The following is a 23,615-nucleotide window of genomic DNA, read 5'->3' as shown; positions in this document are numbered from 1 at the left end:
CTGCAGGTCATGCCATGTTCTCCTTCATGGATGGATATTTTGGATATAACCAAATCAAATTAGCAGTCAATGATTAACCTAAGACCGCTTTTACTACACACTGGGGCACTTTTTGTTACACCGTAATGTCGTTTGGGTTGAAGAATGCTGGGGCAACTTATCAAAGAGCCATGGCTGCTATCTTCCATGACCAGATGCATAAAATCATGGATGCGTATATCGATGACATATTGATCAAATCTAAGATGAGAGAATATCACATTGAAACTCTTGCCCAAGTATTTGAGAGGCTTTTATAGTACAAGCTTCGCTTGAATCCTCAAAAATGTGTGTTCGGGGTTGAGTCAAGCAAGCTCTTGGGTTTCATGGTCAGTAAGAGGGAATCAAAATGGATCTTACCAAAGTTAAAGCAATAATCAATATGCCACCACCTACCAATATCAAGGAATTGCGATGCTTGCAAGGACGAATCCAGTCCATCAGACAATTCATTTCCAATCTGGCCATGAGATGCGAACCATTCAACCAGCTGCTAAGGAAAGACGTCAAGTTTGAATGGGGTTTTGAATGCCAACAATCATTCGAAAGGATCAAGAAATGCCTTCTAAATCCGTCAATTCTAAAACCCCCGGTGTCGAGTAGACCATTGCTGCTTTACATCATAGTGAATGAGTCAGCAAGTGGTGGCTTTTTGGTACAATATGAGGAAGGAAGTCACATCCAGCATGCAATCTATTACATTAGTAAGACTTTTGTCCAGTAGGAAAAGAGATACCCTCGAATCAAAAAAACTTGTCTAGCATTGGTTTGGATGTGTTAGAAGCTGAGACATTATTTACTAGCTTGTGAAGTCAAGATCTTCTCCAAGCTTAATCCTCTCAAGTATATCTTGGAACAGCCCTTCCTTAATGGACGCGTCGCCAAATGCCAAGTTCTGCTAATGCAATATGATTTTGAATGTGTGTCTCAGAAGTCAATCAAAGGACAAGAAATTGCGGATCAGTAGTAGACTTTCCTCAGTACGATCAAATCAGAACGAACGATGAATTTTCAGTCGAACATGTCCTAAGATTAGAGACGGTTCCGATATTGAAGATGTACTTTGATGGGTCTAGAAATGTGATGGAAGCAGGCATATGCATCTTACTCACCACTTTGGAAGACAAAATGATCTCGTACTCTTTGAAACTTGATTTTCCATGTACCCATAACATTACTGAATATGAATCTCTCATACAAGTTCTTCGTTCTTTATTGAGTTTTCAAGTGAAAAGAGTGTATACCTTCGGCGACTCTCAACTTACTATAAACCAAGTGAATGGAGAATGGCAAGTCAAAGATGAAAAGTTGGTGTCATATCAGGAGATCGCTACCTCCTTAATCCGTGAGTTTGATGAAGTACAACTAGCTCACATAAAGAGAGAAGGTAACTCTATTGCAGATGGCCTCACGAGCTTAGGATCCACTATCACTTTTCGAACCAATGAAGCAATTCGTTCTTTTGATATTGGAAGATTAGAACACTCTGCTTTTGAAGCAATCACACATGTTTATCGTATCCAAGGGGGAATACGCCTTGGTACTATGACATAAAAAGGTACATTGAAAGCGGAAATATCCCGGCTGAAATGCCAAAAAATGAACAAAAAGCAATACAACGTATATCAGCAAGGTACTTTATTCTTGCAGGGATATTATCCAGACATGGATTTAGTACTAAATACACCTGGTGCCTTGATGAAGATGAGGCCATGTTGGTTACCAAACCCTCACCAAACAAATAATTCGAGCAGGATATTATTGGCCTACCATGCAAAAAGATTGTCATCAATTTGTCAAAAGATGCAAAGAATGTCAACTGCATGCTCCAGTGATCCATGCCCCAGCCTTTCACTTGCATTCCGTGACATCTCTTTGGATATTTTCAATGTGGGCCTTTGACGTAGTCGGACCGATATCCCCTCCAGCTTTTAATGGCCATAAGTATTTTCTTGCTGCAACAGACTATTCTACCAAATGGGTAGAAGTCGTCACACTCAGAACAGTGGAAGGATGTAATGTACTGTCCTTCATTCACAAAAATCTTCTTTACAGATTTCGAGTCCCTCATGATATAGTATCTGGCAATGAGACACATTTCAAGAATGAAAAGATGAGGCAATTGTGCAGGAAGTACCGTATCACACACCATTTTTCAGCTCCTTATTACCCCGAAGGCAATGGACAACCAGAGGCTACCAACAAGATCTTGATCCACATCTTGGAATAGACAGTAGAAACTGGAAGAGATTGGCATGAAAAGATGCATAATGCTCTATGGGCATATCGCACCACTATGAGAACTCCGACAAATGCTACTCCAGCAGAGCTAGTCTATGGAACAGAAGTGGTTCTACCATTACATGTGCTGAAACTCACCTTGAAGTTCACTTCTCTCATAGAACTCCCTCTAACTCAATATCAGCAGAAAAGACTAACGCAGCTCGATTTGCTAGATGAAAAGAGGCTGAAAGCAGCTGAACATGCTGAAGCTTATCGCCAAAGGGTAGCCAGACAAATTGCCAAGTCAGTTATCGAGATGCAGTTCAAAGTGAATGACTTAGTTCTACGATCAGTGGTATACCTCAGAGGACGACCACGAGGCAAGTGGGCACCAAATTGGGAAGGTCCATATGTCATTAAGGAAGCATTGCCTCACAATTCATACCAACTAATTGATGCTGATGGGTTGGAACTTGCCGATCCTGTTAATGCCCTTTACCTCAAGAAATTTTATGTCTAGTTCTCTTGTATTCATTTTCCAATCAATGTCAAATATGTGTGTTTTTACATCTACTATTCAATATAGATTCTTCACAGTCGTAAAACATGACAATTACACAGGGACATTTTTTTTATTCTTATTATTATCACTCAAGGCATGAGAGCAACCCATGCAGGTAAAGGGTTAAACCTGTAATATGAGGGCAGCTCATGCAGGCAAGGGGTTAAACCTGCAATGCTAGCCGAAGCAACCCATGCAGGTAAAGGGGTTAAACATGTGCTACAAGTCAAAGCAACCCACACAGTTAAAGGGTTCAACTTGTGATGCAAGTCAAGGTAACTCATTCAGAGGGGTTAAACCTGAATTTAAAATCAGCAAACACGTGCAGGCAAGGGGTTAAACGTACAATTTAAGCTCAAACAACCCATTGAGGTGAGGTGATAAGCCTGAAACGTCGCTCTGCACATATTTTGTTTGAAAATTTTGTGATGCTTATCTTTGTCACTAAGCACGGCTAACACGGCTTAGCAACAAAGAGGGGCATCTTTAATCACCCCAAATTTTTCTAAATTTTTTTTGAAGATCCGAAATAAACCCAAGTTCAGATCCAAAATTTGAATTGTGTTCAAAATGACAAAATTTGAGTCTTGCGTGTGCATAGACCTTCCCTTTGTTTTAAAAATTCACCTCTCACTCCAAAATGTGTTTTTAAACCCAAGTCGCACGCTCGAATGAGTTGACAATCGACTAAACCAAAATCGGATTTAGAGCAAGTTTGGAATCACCAAAAATGGAGTCGACCACGCATTTGTAACAAAAAAAAAACAAAAAGGAAAAGAACCATTTCAATAATTTTATTTTATGAACGACATTTATTTATTTTATCATTTAATTAAATTTAAAAAACATGCACTTTTGCGCATCCTACGACCGCGCACGCGCACGCAAAAGAATGACGCACGCGCGACCATGCGGGATAGCACGGTCGCGCTGCATGTTGTGACCCCTCCTTTTTGACGAAAAACTGTCCTTTAGGGGGTGGTTTTGGTCTTTTTGGGTTGGCAAAGGCTCATCCCTCTTCTGAAAATGTTTTCAGAGGCCTAAGGGTCAATCAAAACTCATTTCAAACCATTTCTTTTTCAAAATAATGCAAAATTATGTGAAATTCGAATGAAAATGTTATAAAATTAAAAAAAAAATCAAATTTTGGGTTTTGTCTCTAAAATCCTCTATAAATACCCCCCACTTCCCCCCTCTTGGGCAAGAGTGGCCCTTAGGAGAAACCTAAAGTATTCTCACTTGAAGACTTAGGGTTTCTCTTGAGTTCTCTCCCTCTCCCTCTTCTTCTTTCCATTTCTCCTCTTCCTCTCCAACTTGGAGTAAGCTAGAACTCTCTTGGAAGCATCCTCTTCATTATCTTGGAGATTCTTTCAAGGTAAGTCCAAAATCACTTCAAGCATTGTTGTTCATTTTCTTAGGTCATTTCTCATTAGAGGTACGTGATCATCATCTCTCTCATCACTCTCTTCATTTTCCTCTCTTCTTCATCTCCCCATGGGCAAAGGAGATAGCACTCAACCTCTTTTTAAAGACAAGAGACTATGCAGAGTGCACCGGGAGTAGACCTGGGCAACGGGCCGGGTACCCATCTGGTACCTGGTACCCGGCCCGGTCGGGTCTGGGTCCGTGCCGAGAAAACGGCCCGGCGAGCCGGGCCCGGGCTTGATGTGCGGCCCGGCTCGGCCCGATCCGGCCCGTTTATAATTTTAAAAATATTTTTTTTAATTTTTTAAAATTTAACAATATGTATTTTATTATTAAAAATATATTTTAGATTTCTAAAAAAAATTTTATAATTAAAAAAATATTTTTTGTTACCAAATGGGTCGGGCCGGGCCGGGCCTGCACCGGGTTTCGGGCCGACCCAGCCCGGGTTTTACCAGGCCGGCTCGGCCCGTTGCTTAGGTCTAACCGGGAGCATGAGAAGATGAGATAGTATTTTATTTTATGATTAAATCATGCTCTTTCAAGCATTTTTGTTGTTGTTATTCTTTCTCTTCATTAATACGTTCTTGTTAATATTGTTATTTCTTTTTCTTGAATATAGTATTGTTGTTGTTCTCTTTTTTTTTTTTTCTCATCTTCATCTCCCCATGGTCAAAGGAGAAAGCACTCAACCTCTTTTTAGAGACAAGAGGCTATGCTTAAGAACACCGGGAGCATGGAAAGATGAGATGATCCTTCATTTCATGATTAAATCATGTTTTCTCTTTATTGAATATAGCATTGTTTCTTTCTTCATTTTTCTCTCATCTTCATCTCCCCATGGCTAAAGGAGATATCACTCAACCTCTTTTTAGAGACAAGAGGCTATGCTCAAGTGTACCGGGAGTATGGAAAGATGAGATGATCTTTCATTTCATGGTTAAATCATGTTTTCTCTTTATTGAATGTAGCATTGCTTCTTTCTTCATTTTTCTCTCATCTTCATCTCCTCATGGCCAAAGGAGATAACACTCAACCTTTTTTTTTTAGAGACAAAAGGCTATGCTCAAGTGCACCGGGAGCATGAAAAGATGAGATAGTATATCATTTCATAGTTAAATCATGTCCTCCCTCCTAGTTGAACTTTTCTCTTTCTATCATCCTCTCTCTTTCTTTTCTTCATTGAATATTGTCTATATATTGTCCACGCATAGTTGCTTGGTTTTTCATTCATATGTGAATGTATGATGGGAATGAGAGTATGGTTTGGAGTACTTTATTTTATCTTCATATTAATTTTCGAGGTTGGGACTTATTCAACCCGTGAAACCTTCACGAATATGTACATATTAAAAATACATTCTCATATCATTACATATAGTTTCCTTCTTAATCATCCAATTAGAAACTCTAACGAGTGTCTCATTATGTTGCTTGATTTTCCTCCATACCCAACGGTGGAAGATTTTTCCTTGTAACAAACCAAATAATAACATTATATACTTGTATATAAATCATATTTTACAAAAGATTTTGAAAAGCAAATGCCCTCTCTAATGTGACTTTAGAGATTTAGCTTAGGCTCTTGCATGAATTCAAGCTCCCCTCCGGCCTACATTAAATTTGAAGTCGGTTATTTTTCATTTCTTAATTTTTAATCTCATGAAGATATGTATGTATATACATGCTATATACATATGTATGCACATGATGATTTTCTTCTATCTCTCTCTATCTATGTTTACATATTTTACAAATTTTCATAAATACATGAATACATGTGTATATGTGTTCTATTTTCTATCTCTTGAATCTTTTATCTCTCTTTTCAAGACGAATATCCTCTCTTGTAAATTTTCTTATAATACACATGCAAGTATGTATACGTATTTCTCTTTTCCTCTAAAAATCTCTCTCCCTATTCAAATCAAAATCATTTGTTACAAATTTTCATATATGTGCATATGTGATGGTATGTACACGTATATATATGTCATTTTCTATCTCTCTCTCTCTCTATCACTATGGAAGTTTTTCATCTCTTCCATTCTTTCAATATTTTTCTCTTGTTATTTAAGATTGTAATTTTTCATTTACCGACTTCACTAAGATCATAACTCAAGTAATGACCCAATATTGAATTCATGTTTGATGACCTACAACCCCAATCCATTTTCAAAAACTTTTCCTTCTTATATATGATATTTATCAAAACAAAAACCTTAGATGTGTGTTATGGTAGGAATGTCTTAGATGAATGTTGTGGTAAGAATGCTTCATTATTTTTTAATCATATAGGATCAATGTATTCATGCATTCACATTCACTTAACATCACAAATGAGCACAAACACGTCTCTAAAGGAACTTAAGCAATATGTGATGGAGCTCTAATTAGGTGGTAATCGAATTAGAGCAAAATCTCAAACCTATTTAATGTCTTAAGAGAATACTAAAGTGATTTGAAAATGATTTTCCAAGTTTCCCAAATGATATTTATAAGGATTTTTCTATTCTAGTTTTTCCCAAAATGTCTCACATTCTCAAGTGATCCTTCAAGAATCTTTTCAAAAGTTTGAAACATCAAACTTTCAATATTTTTCTGTACCGCATTTAGAATAAAAAAAAAAAGATGTTTAAGTTAAAACGAAATGCATAAATGATAAACAAGCCCTTGGGTTGACTACCCCCGATAAGGGCGCCGGGAACGGTTGATCCTCGTACTGATGGGCGAGTCCTTTTCTTTTCTATTTTAAAACAAAACCTCATTTTTCTGGAGCACTCCAAAACCAACCAAAACTTTTGGGGATGCAAACAGTTATATATATTTATTTGTATATGTATGTGTGTGTGTGCGTGAAAACTCAACGGTGACTCCACATTTAAGTGGATACTATGAGACATCAAATCTGAACTGTATGATCTATGACCCACATTTCTCCCTTTTCACTCTCTATCTCTCTTCGCCTTCTTCCTCCCTCATCACCCCACAAGTAGGTCCCCTTTGCTGTAGCCGTCTAGCTCGCCAGGGCTCTGCTGGGCCACTTATGGGATGGGGGGAGATGGGGGAGGAAGCTGTTGGGCCTCCCCCTTCCCTTTGACAAAGCTCCATCAGCTTCCAACAGTGGTGGTAGGTGAGGAGTAGGATTTAAGAAAATAATAATAATAAAAGTCATTCATCTCCGTCCACATAGACAACCTTGGTTTGATGGAAGATTTTGAATTGAGGGACTATATATATATTTATATATAATTGGCTGACATAGATGTGAGACATGCCCATTGAATACCATTGGTCACAAAAAGATGAAGGCACATGACACACTTCATGACAGGAGGTTGAGCTACAACGGAAGTGTGATTGGCTGTAATCGATGGGGGGACTTATCATCCAAAAGAGTGGAGGCATCAGCGTCATCTCTTTCATATTTTAATGTAATTGGATGCCAAATATTCAACAACCACAAACAAAGCTTGTGCTTTCATTAATAAAACCAGAGGATATTGAAATTTTCACTACAATAGTGTAAGTTAGTCCAAAGATTTATTTTCCTTTTAGGACTTCCCTTGCATATTACATTGATATTTGGATCTAACCAAGAAAGTCACTTGTATATGTATTTGATTCACTTCAAGTTACTATAGGAGTGGCAACAGCCAACAAAGGCACGGCTTTGTGCATGGTGAGCCCGAAGCACTCCTCTACATCAAGTTTTTCTGGCGACATCCCTTCTGGAAGCTTCCACTCAAATGAATGGATGAGCGCAGCAAGTGCTAGATGAACAGTGCGGATGGCCAGAGGTATGCCAGGGCACATCCTCCTTCCTGATCCGAAAGGAATGAAATGAAAATCCTTCCCCTTGAAATTTATATCCGACTCCAGAAATCTCTCTGGCAAGAAAGCTGTCGGGTTCTCCCAATAGGAGGAGTCGCGGCCGATCGCCCATGCATTGACGAGCACTTCCGTATGTTTCGGGATGGTGAATCCGCCGACCTTTGTGGTGGCATCCGCTCTATGGGGGACAAGAAGGGGAATTGGTGGGTGCAACCTCAGGGTCTCTTTCACGACCGCCTGCAAGTAAGGGAGTTGTTGAATGTCTGTCTCCTGAACCACGCGATCTTCGCCGATGATCTGTTTGAGTTCCAAACGTAGGATCTCCATTTTTTTAGGGTTGAGGAGCAGTTCAGCCATTGCCCATTCAATAGTACTGGAGCTTGTGTCAGTGCCGGCAAGAAACATTTCCTGTTGCATAGAATTGCTTGAGCCAATCATGAATGATCAATTTATAACTAATATTTCTTGTCAATTCGAATAAGATTAGGTCCATATATTCATGGCATCCACTAACTTGTAGTGCAAAGGTTAAAGCCTCTCCTTTCTCTACTCTCCTAGTTTAAGGTTATAGTGAAACTAAAGTGGAAAGCAGCATGCTTTTCGGCTAGAGTGCCACACATCCATTCTTTGCAGTTTAGAATTGAGTCTTATAATTTCTACATAAGAACCTAAGTGGGAAGAAGTATACTCATTAATTAGAGTGTCACACTTCCATTCTTTATAGTTTAGAGAAATAACACTCACATGAAACAAACTAAAAATTGGATTTTCACAGCTTACCAACTGACTAACCATGCTATTCCTTTCTGAGAGTCTCACATGACTAACCATGCTATTCCTTTCTGAGAGTTTCACATGACTTCCATAAAATAACCTATGAGAAGAAAGTAAGAGAAGCATATAGAACCATACCAATAACAAGGGCTTGATGCATTCCTTTTTGAACTCTGACCCCGGCTTCGTGCTCAGCTCGAGGAGCACATCCAGGAAGTCACCTTTCTTCCCTACCTTGCTGATAGAATACAACGTACTGCGTTTCTCTATGATCTCATCAAGCAACTCATAGAACCGCTTGATGCAGACCTCTGATCGGTGCCTGATCCCTTGTGGGTCCATGTACTTTAGCAGTGGGAAGAAGTCTGAGATGTTTGGCGAGCCAAGGGCGCTGGCCAAGTCGAAAACCAATGCCCTGAACTCGGTGACGGACTCCGAAACGAGGCCCATGGTGTCCTGGGAGAAGAGGGTGTTGGAGATGGAGTTTAGAGTGGTCACCACGGCGCACTCACCGACGTTCGCTGCTTGGCCGCCTTGACAAGCCTCTCGGACATGGCGCAGCAGCTCCTGCACCTTCTGTTCACGCAGCTCCCTCAGTGAGTCCAGCCTTCGGGGAGTGAACAGCTCACTGTTGCAGATGCGCCTCATCTCTCGCCATCTCGGGCCATTCTGTCCCAACCCCAGCGACCACTTGAAGTGGTCAAATGGGCTGGCTGCGTCCATGACGCTTCGCCCTACGGACGAAGATGCGAACAAAAGTATCACAGATATATATCACTTAATTCGGCTCCATGCACATTATATATATATATATATATATATATCAACTTCGTATGTCAATAATACAAATTCATAAAATTTTTTCGATAATAACCGTGCCATTGATATGCCCATGTACGCAGTTTTCATACATGCATGGATCGATTTGGAGGTCAGTTCCCATTGGAGATGGCATCTGAATCATCCAAATCCAATCAAATAGTTTACTCACGCTACTTTCACTGTTGAAACATTGGAAGTAAATAGACAAATGGACCGGCTTCTTAGAATGGTATTTTGGCCATTTTTGAAAAAATGGATGTTTTTAACATTTTATAAAAACTGAGTTCCCTCTTTGCCCTCGTAAGGAGTGACCTTTTCTTAATAGACTAAAGGCCTTTTGGGTCATTTCACCTAATTCACTATGAAGAATATTTATGGGCCCGTTGGCAATGAACCTCAAAAATTAAGGAAGACTTAATGAAACAGTTGAATTACATACATAGCCAAATTTGATGGGGTGCACCATGTATATCTCTTCGTGCATCATATGTGGACTTTTGACCTACTTTTAAGATAGTGTGGCCCACTCTTATGGGTATGTATCATGCACACATACCTATATACATTTGCATCATGCACAAATTTGTGCATATAACAAGCTTAGATTAAACCAGTGTTTCACGAACCAACTTCAAATGGTACGTAATCCACCGCTCCATACCAACTACTTCTACCAGTATTGGTTGCTGCAAGTATGAAATTTTTAGTTGAGGGATACTAAATAGAAATTTTTAATTGAAGGATACTAAATAATTATGAGAATGAAAAAATAACTATGAGACCTCAATTGGGCCCTGTGTGAGCAGTTGCCCGGACAAGCCTACACTTGCCTATGACCATGTAGCTAAGGAAAGAAAAGAAGCTTAGGCGCGTTGCTGTGCTGCCATGGACTGAAAGGGATTATTTCAATGACAAATTTAAGGCTTGGAACCCGCTGATTGGTTGCACCCATTTGCAGTGTTATACCTGCGAAGGCTTGATCATGCTTCTGCAGCACCTCCGCGGCCATCTCGGCGGAGGAGATGACCACCGTGGTTTTGAAGCCGAGCCGCAGCGTCATCAGCGGGCCATATTCCTTGGCAAACTCCGCCAGGGACTCATTGAGTTTGGTGCCAATCTGGAAGAGGGAGCCGACGATCGGAAGACCCACCGGACCCAGCGGGAGCTTGCTGGATTTTACGGAGAGGAGACGGAAACTGTAGACGCACGCGAAGAAAGTAACGAACCATAGAAACAGTTCGAGTGGATCCGCCATTTTTCTCAGCTCCTTACAGATGGAGAAGGAAAAGCAAAGGTGTGCAAGCAAAGGCCCGTCCGGAGCTTAAGTAATGTGGACTGTGACGTAAGCACGTCTTCAACGGACGTAGCGACCGTAATCAATTGCGCTCGTATACCGACTCTTGGTCTGTTTTGAACCACGGTGGACAGTTTTCAAAGAAAGCCAACCTGCATCTTTTGACATTAAACTATCATGTCTGAACCACAAACATTTTCTGAACCACATTCTGACACATTCTGATACGAAGAATAACTTTTCGAAATGTGTGAACCTTTGATATAACGGGCCATACTCTTTTGCGTGATTGACTGGTCGCCTTACAATAAATTATTAAATTGCTTCGAAAAGTGAATAAAACATTTATTTATAAAAATATGAAGCTCAATAAATAAATATATATATAACCCGGGTGCTAGAGACACTGGAGGGCAAGCCTCTCACCCAGGCAATGAAAAAGTAATTACTCACTTTGAAAAAAAAAAACTCAAAGGAAAAAAAAAGTATAAAAAATATACAGTTTAACTGAAAAATAGAAAAAAAAAGAAACCTTTATCGAAAAGAGCCAGCTAACAATTTGACTTTTATAAAAAGATAAAAAATGCCTTCATACAAAACAAAACAAAAAAAAAAGTCTTTTTAAGACATGTTTGGTAAAAAAAAATAATTTGTAACTGTTTTATGAATTTGTCTTAAAATTAAAATAGATATATAAACATTTGTCTTGCATGAATATGTCCTAGTTTTTTTGTGTATATTTATTAAATAGTTACAAATTGTTTTTGTTGACCAACTGGTTCACTTAACTTTGTCTTCCCTCCTCTTCTTCCTCTTGTTCACACATGTTAAGACTTCCTAGCCCTCGTAGCTGTCATAGACCAATATGATAGAAGGGCCAGCTTTCTGGTGAGGTTTAATTTCTCTGCCGACTTCAAGTTGAGAATGACAGACTTCAAGTTGAGAATGAAAGGCGTTGTAAGTTGGAATCTTCAACGAACTCAAACTCACTCGGTTAAGCTGGACCCGAGCTCAATTCGTAAGTTAAACGAGTCGAGTTCGAGCTTAACTGATGACTAGAGCTTGTCAACAAGTCGAGTTCGAGTTGGATGAACTCAACTCGAATAAGCTTGATTAGGCTCGTTAAACATTAATACTTATTTTTGTAATTTCAAAAACCTAAAATGGCGTAAACAAAAACATGCAAATTTTAAGCAAAGTATATATATTAGGGGACATGAGATTAAGCCAGTCGAGCTCGAGCTCACCTCATAACTCTCCTTGTACACCCCTAGTTGTAAGAAGGTGGGAAAAAGAAAAAACCCATTGGTTTTGTGGTATTATACCTTTATCTGGGATTTGGGTCCACAACCAATATAGATACTAAGTGTTTTAACAAAAAATGATCCAATAATGTTGTATAATTCTTCAACTATGGCGTATTTTCTTTGTAAGCCAAAATTATGAAGTATAATTTGGATTTGAGTCATTATTCTGGATCTTGTTCATTAAATCTGGGTCTGGACTATTTAAATTTTGAATTATATGTTCTGGTCGTAGGTCATTCGGGTCTAGGGTGATCTAATAGGTATAAGTCATCTGCATACTAGCTACTTTATAGTTTGGCCCCTGTGACAAAAATTTCTGATAGCTACTTTATAGTTTGGCCCCTGTGACAAAAATTTCTGACTCTGCCACGACAATGAACTGGTGCGGCGAATTGATTTTTGTGTTTCAAGACCCAATTCACTCTTTGGACAGGTTCCTTGCCTTCACAATGCTGTATGGAATGGTTCAAGTTGTTTTTTGGCTGTTTCAAGAACCGGAATGGAACACAGATATTTAAATTTTGATTTTCTATCTACAGTTACTACAAAAAAAAAAAAAAAAAAAAATTGAGTCAACGACGCATGGGAAAATCATGTAGTTGAAAGTCTATTATAGACGTCCAGGAGGTGATGTCAATGAAAATTGACTTTTACTTATTCCTGGATGAAGACGTGCATGAACATTGGCCTTCACCAACGCGTGCGAGATACATATCGTTGAAAAATTGTTTCTACCAACAGTCTGGAAACATATGTTGGTAAAAATAAGTTTTCACTGACATGTTGTATACCTTGGGTCAGTGTAGTGTTTTCCAACAAAACATTACCAACGTTTGGCGTGTGCGTTGATATATTTTGCCCTTTCGTCGACAACTTATTCATGTACATTAGTAATAATGGTTTTACCAACGTTCTCTATGTGTCGGTGAAAGCTTTCACAAAGTTTTCACTGGTGAAATTTCAGCCTAGCAGACTTGCCCTTGGTTCAAGTTTACCCTTTGATTTTCATTTTTAAAGTTTTTTTTTTTTTTTTTGTAATCTAACTTTATATTAGGTACGATCTTAATAATGGGTTGATGCAAAACATATATTAAGTTGATCATTTGTTAGACTTTAATGGTGGTTTTATAATAAAAAAGAATGAATGGACCCCATAACATGATAATAAAAAAATCAACATTTTTCATTAAAACAACTTGAATCAAAGCATGTTTTATATCAAAATAGACTTTCTAAATATATTAAGATGTTTACATTGTATTCAAAATAGTTTTGAAACAAAAAATCAGTGGCCATGCTTTTTATCCTTGATCTAAGTATCTGGTTTATATATATATATATATATATATAGAGAGAGAGAGAGAAAGAGAGAGAGAGAGAGAGAGAGATGTTCTTGGTTAATTATTTATTGACACTTGTGATGGTAAAAATCATAACATGTGTTCGCAGAGTATAAAGACATGTGTCCAATGTCCATGTTTGACCGTCATCCTTTGCTAAGTAGATTTATTGTTAGGCGCGGTGGAAACCGTAGCTAACACCACGGTTTAATTTCCTTGAGCCGGTGCATGCAATAGCGACTGTTTATGTATTTTAGCCATGGTTTCTCTTTGTGTACATGTGGTGCGGCTGTAAACAACTGCCTACATGCTCCTTCTCCAATGCAAAGATAATATGAGAATGCTGAAGCAGCAAACACACCTGTTTCCAAATTCAGCTTGGATGGGAAACTCCTCAACGAGAGATGAGGAGGAACTGCTCCACTGTCAGTCGAGCCGCCATTAATCTCCTCCTTCCAAAGCCTACTGAGGCTTCTCAAGCTGCCAACTGCTAGCTGCAGAGATCGCAGATTTAGTGCTCTTTGAGCTTCCATTGGTCTCAATAAAGTAAAATTAGAAAGGTAGAATAGAAGCATCTGCAATATTAGAATAAATTACAAGAAAAATTTTCATGCTAATAGGAATAAAAACACATAATAGAACTGTTTACAGACAAATATAAAAGGTTGGACAATGAAACATATCCACAAATATCATTAGGAGTCCCATGCCCTGAGTTCACAGTTTCCGCCTCTCAAATCTCTCTTGCGTATGGAAGTTCAAGTGCAAACACATAAAACCTTGTTAGCTGAGGCATCACATGAAGACAATACTAGCGTTTTTTTACCAGCTGCTCAATAGGATCTTCAACTCTATATATTACTTTTTCTGCTTTCAGAGATATCACAGCAGTCCATCTCAGTCTTGTCAATAATACAATTAGTGCCTAGCTTGATTTTAATTACAGAACAGAATTAAACATTTGCATTCACTGGCTGAGGCTCATAAAACCCCTTTTCAAATGAATATCCGCATTAACATTTACAAGAAAGAACAGATAATTAAATAATTTGTACAAGTTATAGCGTAAGCAAATGCTTCCCACCGTTCCTAAACTGAGAAAAAGGAATTAAGCACGGGAAGAAATTGAGAACAACAAGCGTACATCATTAAAGACACATCTCATCCTACCTAAAAATCCACAGAAGTAAGAAGACGATGATTATTCATGCACGTCATACAATAACAGGAAAATATTTGAATCATGAAATCTGTAGAGCAGCAACCATCTTTAGGTGGTAGCTATGCAACATAGACATGCCTAACAGGCAGCTGTACCCATGCCAACAATGGAAATTTCAACGCCTAAAAAACAAGAAATTATGCATTAGACGATTCCACTCATTGAACACCAATTCAATTGGCTATTTTGAAAACAAGACTGTCTTTCTTTGCGAAATATAAAGTTAATGTCAATCTTCATCTCGTGAGGTTAATATGTGTTGCGCCATTCAAGTTACTTACACATAAGTAAAAATAAAAGGGTAAAGAAAAGTGTAGACCAAGGATGACTTTGTTTGAGTACCATAGATTAAAGCCTTCTCCATCTGCTTGAGGACAGAATGAAGATTCCTCAAGTGACCCGCTTTGATTTCTTGGTTATTGTGTGAAACTGGAACAAAAACAGAAAATGTATACCACTAATTTATGTAAGATTTAGAGATTAATATAAGAATACAAGGTTAGTGCGCTTGAAGAACTTAATCTGCTTCTACTTGGTCATGTTTTATGGATCCAGAGGTGCATCATATAAATAAGATCTAGTGATGAATGGCCCCTCGACCAAAATTGATTTTTCCATAATATTGGAAGGTTAAATAACAAGATAATTGAAATTAGAACAAAAAAAATTTGCCTTCAGCCTTGAATGCTGAAACCCCATATCTCAGTCATCCTTCTCATGGGCTCACCATATGTAGTAGTTATGGAAAGTTCCACTAGTCTGAAAGAACCCGGCCACTGCGTAATCAAGGTTTTTTGCTGGTCTGGGTGGATTAGTATTTCCAATGGCCTTGAACCTAAGAATGCCAACTTGTCTTGCAGTTTTATCTTTAAGCCCCCATTTACAGAATCTTGAAAGATTTGGTTTCATAATAGGAAAAAAAAAAAACAGGTTCAGTTATTAAATATTAAATAAATGGATCCTAATTCCCAACCAAGTGGCCCTTTTAGGGTGCAGTTGTTTCCCCACGGATCTCAGATTTATAAATTTAAGATCAGACCACCTACCCAACCAACCTTGAAACCATGGTTTTTAACATGTGCTACTCAGGGTCTCCCAAAGCGCACCTTTTTATGCAGCGTCTCATCAAGATCTGAGGATATCAAACACAAGCTAGTTCCCTGCATGCCGTAAGGACTAAAAAAAACATATGCCTGGATGTGATTATTTGACAATTGTAGCAAAAACTTAGAGCGACACTAGGAAATTCAGAAATGTGGGGTTTTTTGTTTGAACTTATTGATCTCTTCTGCCAGGTTCATCCTCTATCACCTTCTTAGAGGTGGGTGGTAAGGCCATTAATATAGTTGAATCTATTTGTCTTCTTGTGTTCTAAATTAATTTTTAAGGTTAAAGTGGAGTTTTTTTTTAACAAAATGGCAACTTCTTGAAAAGAAAGAAACCTGCAAATATATTTTAAATAATATCAACCTATTTTCTCATGTACATGAACATAGTAACCTGCTAGTCCTGGTTAAAAAAAGAAAAAGAAAAAAGAAAAGAGCATTTATCACAAAATCTCAAACCACTGTAAGAATGGATTCTTCAACCACAAGGCAGGGATGAGAATTCTTTACACATTCTTTCTCCAATGGATATTTTCAAATTCAGACATCTTAAATAATTTGACGCACTCATCCCTTTGTTACCGTGTTTGAAAATCCACCCCAAGTTTTGCGCTTGTTAGCACATCAATTCATCAATATGTATCTTTAACCATGGCTGAAAAGTAACAATTTTACATACAAAATCTGTAAGCATTTTACCAATAATCTTTACAGGAACAAAGTCCATTTTTAAAATGATGAAATCTGACCGTGTCCCTAACTGTTATTTTTCTGTTGAAAACCCTTGAGATGAGTTTGGTCTTAGCATGACAGTCCCTGCAGACCCTCAAATTTTTTACTATCCGAAGCGTCACACCATCTGGTGTTCGTAACAAACCAAAAGCAATGGCTAACATCTCACTGTGATAATAATTTCCCAAGTTCTCAATGCATTCCTCTTCCAACTCCACCGTAAACATTCACTATATCCTATTCTGCACATGATCTCTCTTGCTTTCTCATGAATCTCCTTCGAACTTGGATGTGAATGATCACCTACAACAAACTTGTGAACACCACCATCAGCTTCTATCCAACTCCATCCAGGTTTTGTTCTGATCCCCTGGTCTTAACCATCTTCCTCATCTTAGCCACTCCCTGGGTATTATTATCAGCATAGATTCCAGCAAGAAAAACACAGTCCCCTGCATTATGTTCACCAAATTCTATTAGATTCTGCATTGCCATTTCACCATATTTCAAATTTTTGTGAATCCTGCAGGCACCAAGCAGAGTCCGCCATATTATTGCATCAGATCAGCACCACCACCAGCTGGGATCTCTTAAGCCATCTCAAATGCCTTTTGAAGTTCGCCTGCACGGCCATAGAGATCCACCATACACCCATAATGCTTAATATCAGGTTGCAAACAAAATTCAGTGCTCATTCTCATGAAGTACTCTTCCCCTTCCTTAACTAGACCTTGGTGGCTGCATCCACAAAACACCCCAAGGAAGGTAATGGAATTAGGTTTGAATCCAGCAGCACGCATCTGCTGAAAAACTGCAATCGCCTTGTCACCACAGCCATGGGTACCCAAACCAACAATCAGTGTATTCCATGTATAGGCATCCCGGTGCTGCATGCCTTCCAAAACATGGCTAGCTCCTTCAATGCACCCACATTTTGCATACATGTCGATCAAGGCATTACCAATATAAATGTTATCAAGAAACCCATTTCTTCGAGCAAACCAATCAATCTGCTCACCAAGCTCCAAAGCACCAACATGGGCACATGAAGAAAGCAAGCTGACTAGTGTGAATTCATCGATAGCAACTCCAGCATCCAGCATCTCTGCGTAAGTCTGCAATGTTTCCTCGTGAAGCCCAGCCTGTGAACAGCAAGCCAGCATGGCATTCCAGCAAACGACGTCTCCCCGAGGCATTTCGTCGAACAGTTCGCGGCAACACTGTATTAAAGAATTTCCTGCATAAGCACGGAGCATATTCGTCTGCACGATGACGTCCGCAGAGAACCCGCGTTTCATAATCGATGCATGGCCCTCCTTGCACTTCTGCACCAGACCAGCTCTAGTGCAGGCCTTGAGCACGAAGGAGAAGGTGTACTTATCGGGGGAGAAAGAGGCTGCCACCATTCTGTTGTAATTAAAGACCGCTTCCAAAGGGAGGGATGAGCTCTGGGAGAAGGCCCTGATAATGGAATTCCAGATGTGGATGCTCGGCTTGCGGAGCTACTGCAGAATCAAGCAAGCCAACTGAAGGTTGCCGAAGACAGAGAGAGCATAGAGGTTGACCAGCATGGTGGCTATGGATATGTTCTGTTGGTAGCCATTCAAGAAGACTTGGGCGTGGATTTTCTGAAGGGTTTGGAAGGTGGTGCAACGTCGGAGGAGAGAGAGAATGGTGTTGATTCGGTGAAGGGGAACCGCTGCACCCATTGTTCCCTCAGGCATTTCCGTCCATCGGAGCAGGGGAACCGGCATACAAACCCAAGAGAAACAGTCCATGGCAAAATAGGATAATTCACAACCGGAAAATGCTAGATCAGACTAACCAAATGGGTAGGATCCAACAAGCTACATTCAGAGGGTTAGATCTAACATGCATATCAAAACGTCATGAATCATCGCAATGGAAATGGCCGTCAAAAACATACATTGCATAGGCCATTTCCGTGGATGTTCAATGATCAAATGAGATGAAAAAGAAAACGTCATTACTTCCGCGATTTGTACATTTCTAACTTCTTGACCTTGCATCAGAAATGGCCCTCATGCAGCTCGAACCACGTTTGCCCACATGACAGCGCAACACTCGTGAAGATCGGCCCATGTATGGGCACTTAAGGCGCAGTCCAGTCCAATAAGATAGTTCTTATGGATCTGAACCCACAAGAAAAAGTATACTAAGATAGGAATGGCAATTTTCAGGCTTCTTGTGAGAGCACAAGTTGCGGACATATCTAGGGCCAATCTCATGGTCATAGATATTTTTTCAGGGATTTATTACCTAGGATTGATTTTCTGGAATGGGGCGAAAGTAAATTTTTGTTCATCGTTCTAAATTACGCTTGTGCATGATGGCCTGGATGAATATTTCCAGATAATGGTTTTCTGCCTGATGCGAATAGGTAGGCTTGGCGTTCTAAAACAGCAGGACACTTTCTTATAACTTATCCTTCGTATAGGAATCACAGAAAGTTTCCTTTCCAAATGATTAAAAACTCCAAGGGTGTTATTTTCACTTGATGAAAATTAGTAAGGTCGTACAAAGCACTTATGCAAGGACTGCTGTTTCAACTCCTCTAGGTGGAAGAACTTGTCCTATCTGTTCCTCTTTTCCATGCTCACGTAACACAGTTAATGATTCTCTGATGTTATGAATGCTGTTGACAGCAAAATCTGCACCAGGCACCAGCATTTCTTTGCCGACCTGCCATATAAGAGATGTTAGTGAAAAGAATGCAAGGTGTTAAAGATATAGTCACCATATAGGTGTCCACGAAACCTGATATGGTGGCGGTGGCTGGAACCGAAAACAACTGTTTGAAAGTTCAACAAAAATCTAATTTCATTTCCAAGGAAGCATTTTGTGGCTAAAATGGCAGATTCTGTATAAATGTCTGAGATTAAAAACTTACTATTGCAGTGGTAAAACCATTTTTCTTGGCTGAGGCTAGATTTCAAGCACTGTCATCAAAGAAAATATGCAGTGGCGAAAAGTGTGTCAGTCATAACATAAATTACAAGAAAAAAACCAAAGACCTGAAGTAGTAAGTGCTCACCGAGGGGGATCTACCAGCTTAAGTACAAGTGATAACGGGTCCGGACTGGACCGACTCTTACTGAAATCCGATGACCATACTGACAACTTGAAAATAAACTACTGACCCACATGATCCCTATATGGATCGTAACAAATATTCTCCCCTTCCAATAACACCTTGTCCTCAAGGTGTGAAGGATGGAAAACACTGTTGTATGTCCTCTGAGTCTTACCGTGAAGCTGGTAGATCTTCTTAGGTGAGCCACTCGATCAGCCACTGGACTCTCCAACTGCCATCCGCTTTGAGTCATCGCACTCCTACTCGACGTAAGGGTTGTATGCTATTTGGAATCGCTAGGACGGGGGCTGCTTTAACTTCTCCTTCGGTCGGTGGCTTGAGGCATGCCCGGCCGGGAAAAACCTGGCTCGGGACGGGCCCTGGCCCGATAGGCCGGCCCAGCGGCGGCCTGGCCCAGCCCGACTCCCGCTCTCCCTCTCCGCTCCCCCTCTCCCTCTTTGCTCCTGCTCCCCCTCTCCCTCTCTACTGCTGCTCCCCCTCTACCTCTCCCTCCTCCTCTGTGTCCCTTGCCGCTCCCCCTCTTCCTCCGTCTCCTTGCCCCTCCCCCTCCCCCTTCTCCTCCATCGGAGCGCGACGGGAGGGCGGGGGAAAGGGGGTCGGGAGGGCCCGGGTCGGGCTGAGTGGCCCGACGGGCCGGGCTGAGCGGCCCGACGGGCCGGATCGGGCCGGCCCTTACCCGATGCCCAGCCCGGCCCAGGCCCGCCGATAAGGTCCAAAATTCATGCCCTTCCTGCACCTATCGAGAGAGACCGTCTGCAGCCGGGTTTTCTTTCCCACTGTGATGCCGAATCTCAAAATCAAAGCTGAGCAATTTCATCACCCAACGCTACAATGCTGGTACCAATGTTTTCTGTTGTAGATAGTAACATAGATTGTGGTGGTCTGTGAGCACTACAAATTTTTTGCCCAACAAATAATGTCGCCATCTAAGAACCGTCAATACCATAGCGATGAGTTCGCGCTCGTAGGCTAATTTGCTATTGAACGTGGGTCCCATGGCGAGACTAAAAAATGCTATCGGATGTCGGTCTTGGCTCAAAACTGCACCCACCACTGTGTCGGACGCATCCGTTTCTACTTCAAACGCCATAGTGAAGTCGACATGCGTACGACCGGCGCTGGCGTGATGGCCTCTTTGAGTTTGTCGAATGCTTCCTTGGCTTGGTCAGTCCATCGAAACTGATCTTTTTTTGTGAGGTATGTCAAGGGTGCTGCAATACTTTCAAAGTTGTGCACGAACTTGCGGTAGTACCCTGCTAATCCTAGAAACCCACGTAGTTCTCTAACCGACTGAGGAATGGCCCAATTATGCACTGCCAGTACTTTATTCTCTTCCATCTTCATGTTGCCCTTGCCAATCACGTGGCCGTGGTAAGTGACTTCACTCATTCCGAATGAACACTTGGAGAGTTTGGCGTGAAGGGAGTGTTGTCGTAATGTAGATAGCACTATCCGCAGATGATTTAAATGTGTGTCTCCATCTGCACTAAAGACAAAGTTGTCATCAAAGAAGACCAGTACGAACCTGTGTAGGTGTGGTTGGAAGATATCGTTCATCAGGGACTGGAACGTCGCAGGAGTGTTCGTGAGGCCAAATGGCATCACTCTAAACTTAAAATGCCCATCCGAGGTTAAAAATGTTGTTTTAGGAACATCATGTGGCGCGATCTGTATCTGATGATTTTCGGCACGAAGATCCCACTTCAAAAACAAGGGTGCACCCCTGAATTGATCAAGGAGGTCTTCCACGACAAGAATGGGATAGTGATCCTTCACCGTTACAACATTCAAAACGTGGTAGTCTACACAAAACCACCAATTGCCATCCTTCTTACGAACCAGGAGGGCAGGAGATGCAAACGGGCTACGACTAGGTTGTATAATTCCCTGCTCCAACATTTCTTGCACCTATCGAGTTAGGGCATCACGTTGGGTCGGGTTGTACTTGTATGATCTCCTCTTCACTGCTTCTACCCCGACGTGAAGCTCTATGTGGTGGTCATAGACGCGCGAAGGAGGTAATCCGTGAGGAACAATGAACACATCTGAAAATTCCTCCAGCAGGGCAGGTAGTCACGCATTAGTGAGGGTGGGGCCTGACCTCTCTTCCCCCATGGCGTTGGTCATGAGTAGCACATACGAAGCTGCCGCAACATGTAACATTTTGGAGGTGGCAATCTCTTGGACTAGTTGTCATGGAGTAGCTGACAGGGCTAGGTGCCTCCTATCTGGCTGTGTAAAGTACATTTTCATGTTAAGGAAGTCCCACACAACCTCGCCCAGCCCTTTCAACCAGTGGATGCCCAGCACTAGGTCCGCCCCAGCCATTGCTAGTGTATACAGCTGTACCGAAAACCCATGGCCCCGTATCTCCAGTTTCTCGTCGGTGCACTGCCCTTTACATTTTAAGGTACTTCCATCTCCCACGACCACATCAAATGTTGGCTGCTGGTCGATTTCACACCCCAGCGCTCTAGCAGATTTCTCACAGATGCAGTTATGCGTGGACTCAGTATCCACTAGTACACTGACCTTTTGACCTCGGAGTCGACCCTCCACTCACATCAACTACGGTACTTCATGTCCCGATAAGGCATAGAGTGATATTTTAGGTGACTGAGCGAGCTCCCCGTCACCTTGTCCCCATTCGCCAAGATTCTCTGTCAGGGCATCATCCCCTTCTTCCTCAACTAAGTACATGTGAAGTCATCTACAGGTGTGTCCTAGCGTCCATGGTTGATCACAGTAGAAGCAAATATTTTGACGCCATTTTTCAAGTATCTGTTTCGGAGTAAGGCGGTGAATAATAGGGCAGTTTGCTGGTTTGCCTATGTTTGCTCGGCCTGGTGGTACTTCTGAACTCGTAGGCGCTGCACCTTGAGGACAAACCACGGCCGCCCCGAGCCCGAGGCTCTGATATCGCTGCTGCTTCTCTTCCACCATACGAGCTATCGCAAAATAATCATGCAAATTGAGGGGTCGCCTGCCTTCTACCTCAATACGGATCTCGTCCTTGAATCCCCCAACAAAGGCACCAATCAAAGCTTTCATTGGCCTTCCCCGATCCATATTGCTAAGTTCTTTGAAACGCTCTTGGTAGTCAACGACCGACCACATCCGACATATTTTGGAGAGCTCCTGGTTGTAGTCAACATAAGTCGATGGTTCGAAACGCGCCGCCAAGGTTGTGATCAAGGTCCTCTAGTTTGGCCATCCATGTTGAGCGATCAGTCATCGGTACTGTTCGCACCCCACTCCTTTTTCAAGGAGGTCGAAATGCGAGTCAGCAAAATTCTTTTAAAATTGGGGTTTTGAGAAAATTTTCAAGAGAAAGGGATCCGCTCGTCGGTACGAGGTCCAACCGTTCCTGCCGCCTTTAACAGGGGTAATTAGACCAAGGACTAAGGATCATTTGGATCATATATGAGTTATTGATGTAAGTCCTATATGCTTATGCATTGAGGTTTTGGATTCAAGAACCGAAATTCATTTTTTTGAATAAATGAATTTGAATATTGGGGGTTTTCAAGTTAGTTTAAAAACTTTTGTTTTGGTGTTATTTGAAACACATAATTCTTGAGGATTTTTGAAGATTTGGAATTGAGTTCTTTGTTGTGAACTCTATATGATGATGATCATCTTATGTTAAAAATTGATTTTGAACTCTTCTTTTGTCAAATCATGTGATTTGTAGAATTCATTCTTTTGAAAGAACATAGGTTCCAAATTGTTAGAAAACATGTTTTTCAAATGCACTTTGGCCAAAAGATTATGAATGCATTGCTTGTGTTTTCTTTTGAAGTTAAGTGAGGTTTACAAA

At 40.8% G+C, this 23,615-nt stretch overlaps 2 protein-coding genes across 2 annotated transcripts; both read right to left on the bottom strand.

Moving 5' to 3' along the window:
* Positions 1-7,701: 7,701 nt before the first annotated feature.
* On the bottom strand, positions 7,702-10,956 carry LOC116254737 (cytochrome P450 76T24-like). The gene is made up of 3 exons (XM_031630286.2): positions 10,646-10,956; positions 8,996-9,591; positions 7,702-8,491 (listed from the first exon to the last, which is right to left on the bottom strand). The coding sequence occupies exons 1-3, from the start codon at positions 10,932-10,934 to the stop codon at positions 7,880-7,882; spliced, it is 1,497 nt and encodes a 498-aa protein (XP_031486146.1). The 5' UTR covers positions 10,935-10,956; the 3' UTR covers positions 7,702-7,879.
* A 6,314-nt stretch (positions 10,957-17,270) lies between these two features.
* Positions 17,271-18,086, bottom strand: LOC116255185 (pentatricopeptide repeat-containing protein At3g56550-like). Its single transcript, XM_031630969.1, has one exon. The coding sequence runs from the start codon at positions 18,084-18,086 to the stop codon at positions 17,271-17,273; it is 816 nt and encodes a 271-aa protein (XP_031486829.1).
* Between the last annotated feature and the right edge of the window lie 5,529 nt (positions 18,087-23,615).

Source organism: Nymphaea colorata, chromosome 5 (assembly GCF_008831285.2).
Source record: "Nymphaea colorata isolate Beijing-Zhang1983 chromosome 5, ASM883128v2, whole genome shotgun sequence".
Classification (NCBI taxonomy): Eukaryota; Viridiplantae; Streptophyta; class Magnoliopsida; order Nymphaeales; family Nymphaeaceae; genus Nymphaea; species Nymphaea colorata.
Note: the sequence above shows the minus strand (reverse complement) of the source record. Positions and strands in the feature narration are given on the sequence as shown.

Excerpts from the sequence above, each read along its gene's own strand:
- LOC116255185 (XM_031630969.1), bottom strand. The coding sequence starts at position 18,086 with ATGGTGGCAGCCTCTTTCTCCCCCGATAAGTACACCTTCTCCTTCGTG.
- LOC116254737 (XM_031630286.2), bottom strand. The coding sequence starts at position 10,934 with ATGGCGGATCCACTCGAACTGTTTCTATGGTTCGTTACTTTCTTCGCG. Across the intron at positions 9,592-10,645 it reads GCATGATCAAGCCTTCGCAG|GGCGAAGCGTCATGGACGCA; the intron begins GTATAACACTGC and ends CTTCGTCCGTAG. Across the intron at positions 8,492-8,995 it reads GCATCAAGCCCTTGTTATTG|GAAATGTTTCTTGCCGGCAC; the intron begins GTATGGTTCTAT and ends TCTATGCAACAG.